Raw genomic sequence first — 11,150 nt, 5'->3', positions numbered from 1 at the left:
AAGGAAAAGGAAAAGGAAAAGGAAAAGGAAAAGGAAAAGGAAAAGGAGTTAGTTGCTAGAATCGCAGGGAAGGGAATTTATTGCGGCTCAGACCTGCAGCTGATGACAGATTGAGGCCCCTTGACTGCGCTCCCAGTGAGGGATGGACACACAGGACAGTCCATCAGGGATAAAGGGCCAGCAGCAATGAGCACACGTGAGTCAGTCAGGTTTCAGTGTGGTTTTACCCTGCCTCTGACAGCTGGATAACACAAAGCAAGAAAAACTGGTCCCACTTTTTCCCTGAGTCAGCACTATCTCCCTCAGCTGTTCCTGCTTTCACAGCATGTCCAGAGAAACTCACTTTGGTAGGAAACAGGTTTTTCCATATTTGTATCCTTTAAAGGCTCTGTTAATAGAATTTTCATATGTCACATCGTACTTTCATTTTCCACCCTTGTTTTACATCGTGAAACTCAGTATTTCACCCCAAGTCCAGACCTCTTATCAAAACAGTGAGGGAAGGCAGCAGATTCCTCACGGATGGCACCCACTCCTCACTCTTTGCACGCACACAGATCCACGCACTTTTCCATTAGGAAAGGAATCTGGAGGCCAGAGCTACAATACATGAGATTTGGAAAGAGCAAACTTTGCTTTCCCGACCACAACCCTGGAATAACTCAAAGAAAGACGTCTCCCAGTGAGTCCATCCCAGGTTTTGCACAAAGCATGTTGGGTTTATTAGTTCCATGCAGGCTCCAGCCTAGCTGGAGATATTCATTAAAGCTGCTAGTTCTTTATCTTAATGACTCTCAGGCTTAGTGTATTAATTCAATGCTCCTGGTAACAAAGGAAACAAGCCTGGCTTGAATGCCAAACCTTCCTCCTCTCCCTCCCTTTCCAGCCTCCGCCTCCTCCCCCTCTCAGCACATCTGAATCAACACCACGAGTGTGCTGATTGCACTTGCACTCTGAGTGCAAGTCCCAGGGAAAGAGGTGTCACTTGCCACAGGAAAATTAAAGAGCTTATCCTCTAAGCACGTTCCTCTATTACCCTTCAGATAGCACAGAGTGTCAGGAAGGAAAGGCGACAGATCAGTGCTGAATTAACAAATTCACTGCAACTCTCCCAAAACCTCTGGGGAGCTGTTTGCCTCAGCACCAGGTGCTGGCAGGTGTCCACCTCTGCCATGGACCTCTCCATCCACCTCTGCCATGAGCCTCTCAATCCCCCTCCACCATGGACCCCCATCTAGCTCTCTCATGAGCCTCGCCATCCAGCTCAGCCGTGGACATCCCCATCCAGCTCTGCCATGAGCCCCAATCCAGCTGTCCTGCAGAGGCAGCCTGGATTCCTCGCTGCCAGAGCATTCCCCAGGAGGGGCTCTCTCCTGGACAGCACCTGTTGTCCATTACACCACATCAAACACTCGACCCTTGGCCATTTTCAGCCATGCTTTCTATATTTTATCTTTACCACGAACACCACAGTGAGGACTCAAGGCCCATGTGCAACAGATCCCAGCTTTGGCCAGAAAAGCTACTTTTTTGTAATTTATCACGGATTTCTTTTTCTGCAGATCTTTCTGATCCAAATTTAACCTCTGGGAAGCCCAACAGTAGAAAAAGGAAATGTATTTTTATGAAAACGGTATCTCAAAATGAATAGTTCACAGGTATATTGTACGTATATTATTTCAAACGTATTTGTGCAGAAGGGATCATCAACCTGAATGCTCAGGAAGAATGAAAGGGTGGTCAAGCATGGGAAGGGGCTGCCCAGGGAAGTGGTGGACTCCCCATCCCTGGAGTGTTCACAGAACAACTGGATGTGGCACTCAGTGCTCTGGTCCTGACGAGCTGGTGATCAGTCACAGGCTGGACTCGGTGACCTTGGAGTATTTCCAACCTAAAGGACTGAGTTGGAAGGGACTTTAAAGCCCATCTCGTTCCAGCCATGACCAGGGTCCTTCTACCAGAGCAGGGACACCCAGAAGCACCCTGTGAGCTCTCTACTGATCCACACTAAAGGCTGTAACTCCTTAAAGCCAGCCACAGCCTTTGGTTCACTTGCAGCTCTGTAACTCCACTGATTCCAAAGGATTTCTCCTGATTTTCATTGCTGCAAACAAGGCAGCAATCAAACTGAGCATTTCAGATTGTGTTATGAAAATGAGCCAAGCCTGCCCAAATGAAGCCCTTGCATTTTATTGAAATGATGTCAGAAAATGTTGGATGAATATGGATGATTTTTGCCAAAGAGGAGTCCCTACACATTTCATTAAACAGGAATGGCTTAAAATGGCATGTGACAGGAAGCAATCTTCTGAGAGCAGCTACTCACCACAGTGGTAATGGGGAAAAATGTAAGGAGAGGAAAATGATTTTTAAATTTGACATCTGGAAAACATATCTGGTGGAAGGCGAGCTCCAGAAATACATGTATATTTTTAAATCCAGACAAGTTGCATAACAGACAATTGATGTCTGTGTTTCCCTTTGCTAATCTCACAATAATTAAATCCTACCAGTGAACTACTGGCGCTGAAACAACTCTTACTCCTTTATTACCAAGCTGATAGTGCTGGATAACGGGTCTGAACAGGTCCTGGAGCAGCTCACAAGCAGAGGAAGCGATGTCCCTGCAGACAGCCCAGCAGCACCCAGGCCCTGAGCAGGACGTCCTCCATGCAAATTCCCAGCAGATGGAATTCATGAGCCAAGCCACTCCCGCCTTCACTTCATCCATCTTTTAACTTCCCTGGCCTGTTGTACCCTGCAAGGAGGGGCTGCAGCATAACAGCCTCCTTTTCCCACGGGATCCGTGATTCTACACGTTAGTGGGGAAAACTACTGTGCAGTTTGTGACCTTGTCACCAAAACGCAAGGTAAGGACAGCAATAATTTATGCTTGAATAAAATTTTTGCACTCCACTTCTTTGATGATTGGTCTTGTACATCATTAAACTGTCTGTGGTATATTCAGAGGGAGAAAACAAAGTGTCCTTGCTGTCCTACAGAATGGGATGTTGGTCTGTATTCCCACCATGCTGCATCCCCAGAGGGAAGAGGGTCAAGGGACACCTTCTGAGGCCCCACCTGCAGAGCTGCCTCCAGATCTGGGGGCTGAAACATCAGAAGGATGTGGAGGCACTGGAGTGATCCAGAGGAGGCCATGGAGATGCTCCAAGGGCTGGAGCCCCTCTGCTCTGGAGCCAGGCTGGGAGAGCTGGGGGTGCTCACCTGGAGAAGAGAAGGCTCCAGGGAGAGCTCAGAGCCCCTTGCAGGGCCCAAAGGGACTCCAGGAGAGCTGGAGAGGGACTGGGGACAAGGGCTGGAGGGACAGGACCCAGGGAATGGCTTCCCAGTGCCAGAGGGCAGGGCTGGATGGGATACTGGGAAGGAATCGTTCCCTGGGAGGGTGGGGAGGCCCTGGCACAGGGTGCCCAGAGCAGCTGTGGAAGTGTCCCAGGCCAGGTTGGACGGGGCTTGGAGCAGCCTGGGACAGTGGAAGGTGTCCCTGCCTGTGGCAGGTTGTTGGAACTGTGCTCCAGCTAACTTTCTGCTGGGCTGCATGAGCCAGGCTCTGGGACAGAGCAGTGGATTTTTATTTGGATAAAAATAACTGGATAGACAGAAACCTTTTTAAAAGCATCAGAATATTGTTGCCAATTCAACTCTCCTCATCATAACTGGTATATTAAACTTGCAATCTTTTTATCAAAACTGCCATGTCTTGAATTCTAAGATGACGCACCCCAGTTTTCATAGAATTGATATTCAATTCCTGATTATAGGCTTTTGCTGTTTCTGTCTGGGTTTTTTCCCCCTTGCACTGAAAAGTAGGTGCCTTTCATCATTTATAATTCAAAACGAAATGAAAGAAACGAAAAGTGTCAGACCCATCTCAGTGTTATACATTGAGACCCTCAGAGGCCGGAGATCCTGTGCTGCTGCTTCTCTCCTGGGTTAGGAGCAGTCTGGGAGTGTCTGCAGTCACCCCCTTCCCAATCCCAAATCATTCACTTCAATAGAATTTGTGGCTATTTGTGTAACCAAGAATCTTCCAACAAAACACGAGAAAGGCTGATTCTTTCAAACCAGAACATTTTCTGGGGACATATTGATTTTGTTAAGTCTTTCAGAACCAGTCCCACAGCAGGGATTTTGCCAACTGCTCAGTTGGACCCTCTGGGAGACAGGAACAGCTGCAGGTCATTCAGGCTTCCAGTTCACATCTGATATTTAAAAAATCATAGTGGAAAAATGATTCCCTTTTTTGCCCACAAAACAGACACTTCAGACTCCTCCCCTTTCCCACTGGAAATTTTTTATACTTTAACAATGAAGGCAATACAGAAATAATTGCTTGGGTTAAAAATTCTGAATTTTAACTCAACAGGAGTCACCTTCCAGTTGCCCCTTATTTCACACTACATAAAAGGTCATCAGGATTCCTTCAGCTCCTGCAGATGAGCATGGTGCTCTTCCTCTGCAGGATGCCCTGAGGTTGCAGAGCAGCAGGATCCTCCCTAGCACTGTTGCTTATTTATAATAACTGGTTTTCAAGCAAAGCATTTCATCTTTCACAAGGATTGGTTTCTTTTCTTTTTTTTTTTCTCCATTGTATAATAGAAAGAATTTGTGAATTAATCTGACCAAAGCAAACACATCCCACGATTCCCTCCCAGACAAAACTCCCACTGAGATCAACTGTCACTTTTGCTCAGGAGAACCTTTTTCCTGTGAAAGAACTGAAGAACTGGCACCCTCAGTGTATCCTACAATTTTGACTGACATGGAAATTGCTGCAATCCTATATCCAGGCCAAGCACAACAAACTGTTTCTTACTCGTCTCATCTGCAGTCAGAAAACACCATTTAGGTTCCAAAACTCCCTGTATTAGCACTTAGCTGCCTCCAAAGGGTTTTTCTAGCCCACATTACTGAGTGTCAGCACAATTCCTGCAAGGAAGGACACTGCTTTTATGGGGCCAGGGGCTGAAGCTGCCCAGGTAAGGGCCCTGCCTGAGCTCACACACATGCCTAAGGCTGCAGCCAAAGCTCCAGGATCCAACCCGCAGCTTCCTCCCACTAACATCTTTCTTCACCCTCTGGTTTGAATCCCAGTATTTATGGCACATGGTACCTAGGCGTGCCTTTCGTAATGACCAAAATAAAAAGCTCCAGCTGTCCAAATGCCCCGCCCCTGCTGTGTGTGGGGAACTGGCTGCACATGGGTACTTACAGGTCGACTTTCCATGGGTTTTCTCACAGTTTGGACAATGATAGATGTCAATATCTGGTGCCTCTTCTTCTTCCACACCGACACAGCTGGAACACAAGAAGGTGAATCTGACATTAGCCCGACCATCTCCAAGCACACAGTGAGTGATGAAAGCCCTGTGCAGCTGCACTGACCAGCAGCAGCTCTGTCCAAACCAGGTTTGGGGGCCTTGTACACTGGTACAGACTGGGTTTATGTAGCCTACATCCCTGAGGTGTTGCTACAAAAGCTGCCAGCCAGAAGCCCACTAGCAGGCCACTGTGGAACTCCATGAAAATGTGGCAGAGTCCCACAGAATGGTTTTTTCCCAAGGAGACCATTTTGCACTCACACAGAGTTCTCCCAGCACCATCCCACGTAAACCTGATTAACAAAACACATCTTCACAAAATATGTGTGGGCAGCTGTGAAGTGCCAGAGCGATCTTGGCAGGGGATACCACGTGCACAACTTCCATGGGTGCCACCTCTATTGCACTGTAGGAAGACGAGGAGGTGAAGCAGACACCCAGCTCAGCACTCCCGGCTGCCAAGGGGATGGGCTGTGCCGGGAGGCCACCGAGGTGGGTTTGGATGGGACACACCAGCAGCACCCACAGCCCCTGGGGACACCCACGGACAATCCCACGGCAGCACAGCGCTGGGGAGGAGCCGAACACACAGCAAAGTGTTGGAGCACCCAAGACAAGGAGCTGCTGCACAGTCCAAGTGCCAATCAGCCAGCCAAAGATCCAGGCCCAGCACGGTGCTGCTCCTGCCCACAGAGGAAGAGCAAAGGGGACTCTGCTCCTGATGCCTGTGTCAGGAGCAGCCCAGGCTGCAAGGTACCACACAGAGAAGAGTTCAGTGGGGTGCTGTAGATTCATCCCATGTGCCTTGGCTCCGTGGGAGCTTAGCTAGGCAAGAGCACCCATGAGAGGCATCAAAGGCACCTTAAGCACCAGCCAGGCAAGGCCGGATTGCACCGTGCCAAGAGCTCTCCCGGGTTTTCTCTGCTTCACCACCTGAAATGCTGCCCCAGTGCTCTGCAGTGAGCAGGGAACAGCTCCCAGTGCTCTGAGTGAGCAGAGAGCACCTCCCAGTGCTCCTCAGCTCGCAGAGAACACCAACACTGCTTTTCTGGCAGGGAAAAGGCATGGGCAGGGGTCATGCAATGGCATCTCCATGCACAAGGCCACATTCTGCCTCCTGGCACTCCACCAGCAGTGCTGAGCAGTGGTGAGTGCAGGAATGCAGAGTTTACAGCTCCTGTTTCTGCCCTGGAAGAAGCAGAGCAGAGGATGGTTGCTCCACTCCCAAAGGCCAGACAGCAGCGTGAGCCAGTTCTACCAAGTACTTCATAGAACCTCTCAAATCATTCTCACTCTGTTCAAGCTCTGCAGAACAACACCAGCACGTCCAAAAGTCGGTTCAGCAATGGGAGAAATTCATAGAGGGTGGACACAGCAGCAGCACCTGGTGCTGGTCCAGAAGCAGGAAGGCCATGACCTGGGTGCTGATAAGGGAGGGGTAACACACCATCCTGTGCCCACCCTTCCACACGAGTCCCTGGACCCGCTCCCTGAGCAGCTCAGGGCTCTGGGGTGCCCTTGGCAGGGTGTGCAGGTGTCCAAGAACCAACACAGCACACCTGGGGCAGGGGAGCAGCTGTTAAAATGCACTGTGAGCCCCCATTGCCAGAGGTGGTTTTGAAACCCCTGCTGACCCTGAGGCACCCATGGTGCACGACACCATCACAAACCACAGACACACCTGCTGTCAGAGAACAGCAGCAACAAAACCAAGGCTGCAACCATGCTGGGAAAGGCCAAACTAGCTAAGATACAGAAACACATCTCTTTTATTACCATTGTAAATGTTGTGTCAAAATAAGATCCTGCCAGAAACCTTGGTGGGTATGGTGCCCCTGTTGCAGCTGCCAATGTGGGAGCCAGCTCCCTTCAAAACAAAGAGCCTGGGGTGAGAAAGGCTCTGCAACCAAAGCCAGAGACACTCTCATCTCTGTGAACCCAGACTGGGAATAGAAATCATTCTTTTGGAATTGTGTCAAAGCAACTGCAAATTTGGCTGATTTTTTTCATTAAACAGTTACTTGAAAAAATACAAAATTACTGTGTCCCTGGGAAGCCAGCACAGAAAACTGAAGTTTGCCGACAGGAAAAATCATAATCACAACAATCCAATCCTCAGAGTTCTGTACATATATAGAGAAAAATATCGGATTGGTAGAAAACACCAGAAAAATTAGTAGAAAAATACTAGATTAATCAGTAGAAAATTTAAACAAACCCTGGCAGATTAGAGCCAGTGTAAGAGAATGTAGAGGATTCCTTTACCCACAAAGCAGTGTCAGCTGCTTATGCCACTGGATTCAGTTTGCTAAGCTCAGTAAAGGTATGGATTAAGCTCTCTACAAGGGCTTGAAAAGTCTGTATTGAGGAGATGAGACCCTTGGCACTGAATGGGAGAAGGTTTGGCCAGCTGTGGCACAGGGCGATGGCTGCAGTGTGGTGGGAGCCATTGTTCTGAGAGCGAGTGAAACATCTGACAAGAACAGTGCAGAGAAGCAAAAATAACTGACCTCAAACTCCAGCGGGCCCCTGGAAGACACAGTCAACTTTTCCAACTACAGCACAGCCTTGGAATAAGGTTTGGCCACTTACAGCTGCTCACAGGGAGAAGCTGCTGCCCTCGCTGTGTGGGAAACTGGGAGTGTGAACTGTCCAAGGGATCCCCCAGCTGAACTGCCTCGGGACATCAGTAACCAAAATATCAACCCCTTCCAGGCTGTGCTGCTCCTCTCAAGCAGCAGAGCTTGGCTCTCCAGGTACTGCCACCAGCAGGACTGCTGGTGGGCTTCCACATGGAAATAGGCACAGGAGGCTGAATTTCCACAGTTAAAGCCAGAAAGCCCCAGGCAACCACTCCTGCCCGGACAGGAGCAAGGTTTCCCACTGCCTGTATTGGCTTTACAGAGAAAGATTTGGGTAGCAGGGGGATGTGACTGACCCTTGGGTTGGTCTGAGCATTTCCACCTGGGAATAAAAAGCAGAAGGGGACTGCCAGCCTTGGTAGAAGTCAGGGCCCGGTTCTGAAGCATCTCCTGCCCAATTTACTACTGTGTTTTTTCTCAGGGTGGTTAATTACCAATAATATAGAATCAAAGCATTTCTCCAGCTGAAGAAAACCAAGTCATCTACAGTGACTGAACAGTGGTGTCCTCCCCCTCAGCCCCCGAATTCCAGCACAAATGGCACTCTGTGGTTTGCATCTATTGGTTCTTCCCATGAGAACACTCCACTTTGGTCCCTCCAGATTTTTTTTCGCAGCCCCAGTTGCCCAGGAGAAACAAACATCAAAAAAACTCAAACCAAGCATTTGAAAATGATCAGATGGGTCTAGAGGCAGCTGGCACGGGATCACAGCCAGTGTTTGATCACAGGTGGTGTGCCTGGGATCCAGGCAGTGCTCTCGGGATCCAGGTGCTGTGTTTGGGATCCAGGCAGTGTGCTCGGGATCCAGGCAGCGTGCTGGGAGCAGGATCCCGCAGTGCCCCCACAGCAGTGTCAGTGCAATCTGGGTGCGTTATCACTGTCAGGGAAGAACTGGGAAGAGCTCCCAGTAGCACTGTTGGGTGATTATTCAGGCCCACCAGTGTGATGGAACTGGAGGTACCCGGTTCAGCAAAGGAATGCTGAGGCAGAGCTGGCCAAGGATGGGCAGGGAGTGGGGGACATGTAGCAGGAGGCAGAGCAGGGAGTAGCCTTGGGAACAGCAGCAGCAGGAGCAGACTGAGCTGCTCCATTTCTACCAGCAGGAGCCTATTTCCAAAGTCCCAGACACTCCAGACCAGTGTGCTACCAGCCCAGCAGGACCCCACTGCCACAGGAAGCCCCAGGCAGTAATGCCACGCTCACGCTCCAGCACTCCGTGGCAGAGATGGTGACGCTGGCACAGCACGGGCACCATGCTCAGAGGGGCACGAGAACAGCCAGGGTGTCCCCAACAGCACCCCCAGGGGGGAGGTCTCTGACTGCAAATTATCTCCTGATGCTGCTTTTTAACTGTGGGACAATGATGGCATCTGGCAGGACCAAACACGTCCCTGGGGAAAGCATCGGGGTCCCAAGGCAGGTTGGAAGGAAAGAATTTTCCCTTGGTGAAGGACAGAATCACAGAGTCATAGAACTGTTTAGGTTGGAAAAGCCCTCAAAGACCATCGAGCCCAACCATTCCCCAGCACTGCCACCACTGCCCCACGTCCCCAAGCATCACATGCACGTGGCTGTTAAATCCCTCCAGGCATGCAGAGTGCACCACTGCCCTGGGCAGCTGTGCCAGGGATGGACAATTCTTTTGTGAGAGAAAACCCTTCCCAGACACCCCACAAAGGCCCTCACTTGCTGTCCCACGGCTGTTAATGCCTGAGGGGCTGCAGCCATGCAGTGCCAGCTGGGAACTGGGGATGATGCATCTGCAGCGCAGTGCAGGGCAGGGATGTGGGATGTGGGATGCTGGAGCAGCAGCCACCACCATCCCTCGCAGCTCAGGAAACCTTCCTGCCCAAACACAGCAAAGATGGCCTAAGAGATCAATTATCCTGCATCCAGGAATATCTTGTTGGAACAATTTTAACCAACCTAATGGTTGATTTTTAAATGGCCGTTAAGTGATTTAACTCAAGTTGAGGCAGTGTAAAAACTAATTTGATAATGAGATAAAAGGGAAACATTATTAAAAATGTATTTGAATTTTACCAAAACTGTTGTGGGGAAAAAAAAATAATAATGACAAGTAAAGACTTTGATAATGCAGCTGTTTAAGCTGATATCTCACCCATGTTACACAGACTTAAAGGAGAATTAGCACATTAGAAGCTTTTGCAGTCAGAGGCTACAAATTACATTTTTATTAGAAACTCTGCCCTTTGCCACTTTAAAATGAAATTGCTTCTGTGTTTGCAGTGAAGAGATGTTCAAGTTTCAATATTCTGATAAAGTTAACAATGATTTTTTTGTTATGCAGGCAACAATAATAAAAGGTGTGTAAATTGAACTGGTTTTATAGCATGAATGTTTCTGGCAACCTTGGGTTGTCATCTGCAGGGAGGTAACATTTTAAGTAGCTTCAGGAGAAAAATTAACCCAGGTAGTATCTGTTCTATCAAAACCACGTCACCTCCATTATCAACCAGAAGACAAGTTTAGAAAAATATGAGAAAACAAAATCAACAAGAAAAACACTCTTAGCTGGGGAAGAAAATCAAATCTAGGAAAACAGAAATAGAGCCAAAGAAAAAATAGGCTAACATCCCAACCCCTGAAACCAACCAAAGCCACATGCTTTATCTGTTCCTGAGAAGGATTCCAAACTCAGCACACAGGTGAAACACAGGGTGTGCAAACAGGCAGCGGGGTTTGGGTGAGAGTTGTCAGTCAGTGCAGGAGGGAATGACAGTGGCTTCCGGGGATGCTCAGCACCTGCACGCTCTGCTGGGGAGGATGGCAGAGCCTTCGCTCTGTGCTAAACACCACACTGACCACACAAACTGCGTCTGGTTGTTTTCCTTTGGGAATGCACAAGTCAATCTGCTGGATGACATAGCTCAGCATTCATCTGGCTATAAAAACTCCCTGCAAGGGAAATCCACTGTAGCAAAGGCATAACACCACTTTGTCTCCTCTCCATTGCTGACATGTTCCAACGTACCCCCAGTGAGAAGCAGGCTCTGTACAAGAAGAGCGGATACTCCCTGTGGATATGATGGGGGCTGTCTAGCAGGTCTGCCTGAGTTTATTTCCCAAGCCAACAGTACCCAACAGAGCAGTAAAGACACTTCCCTTCCCTTCCCTTCCCTTCCCTTCCCTTCCCTTCCCTTCCCT

The 11,150-nt window shown here is 49.0% G+C and overlaps 1 protein-coding gene across 2 annotated transcripts in view; it reads right to left on the bottom strand.

Annotated features, from left to right (window-relative positions):
* The window catches only part of PHF2 (PHD finger protein 2), a 59,835-nt gene that overhangs the window by 27,945 nt on the left and 20,740 nt on the right, over window positions 1-11,150 (bottom strand). For both annotated transcript variants that reach the window (XM_042026646.1, XM_042026647.1), the window contains exon 2: window positions 5,231-5,316. In XM_042026646.1, the coding sequence (XP_041882580.1) occupies window positions 5,231-5,316 (86 nt within the window). The remainder of the gene's footprint in view (window positions 1-5,230; window positions 5,317-11,150) is intronic.

The sequence above is a fragment of the Corvus kubaryi genome, unplaced genomic scaffold (assembly GCF_017639235.1).
Source record: "Corvus kubaryi isolate FWS band 111438036 unplaced genomic scaffold, C.kubaryi_AGA036_p1.0 37285, whole genome shotgun sequence".
NCBI classification, from domain to species: domain Eukaryota; kingdom Metazoa; phylum Chordata; class Aves; order Passeriformes; family Corvidae; genus Corvus; species Corvus kubaryi.
The sequence above is the reverse complement of the archived record's forward strand: the minus strand, read 5'-3'. Positions and strand labels throughout refer to the sequence as shown.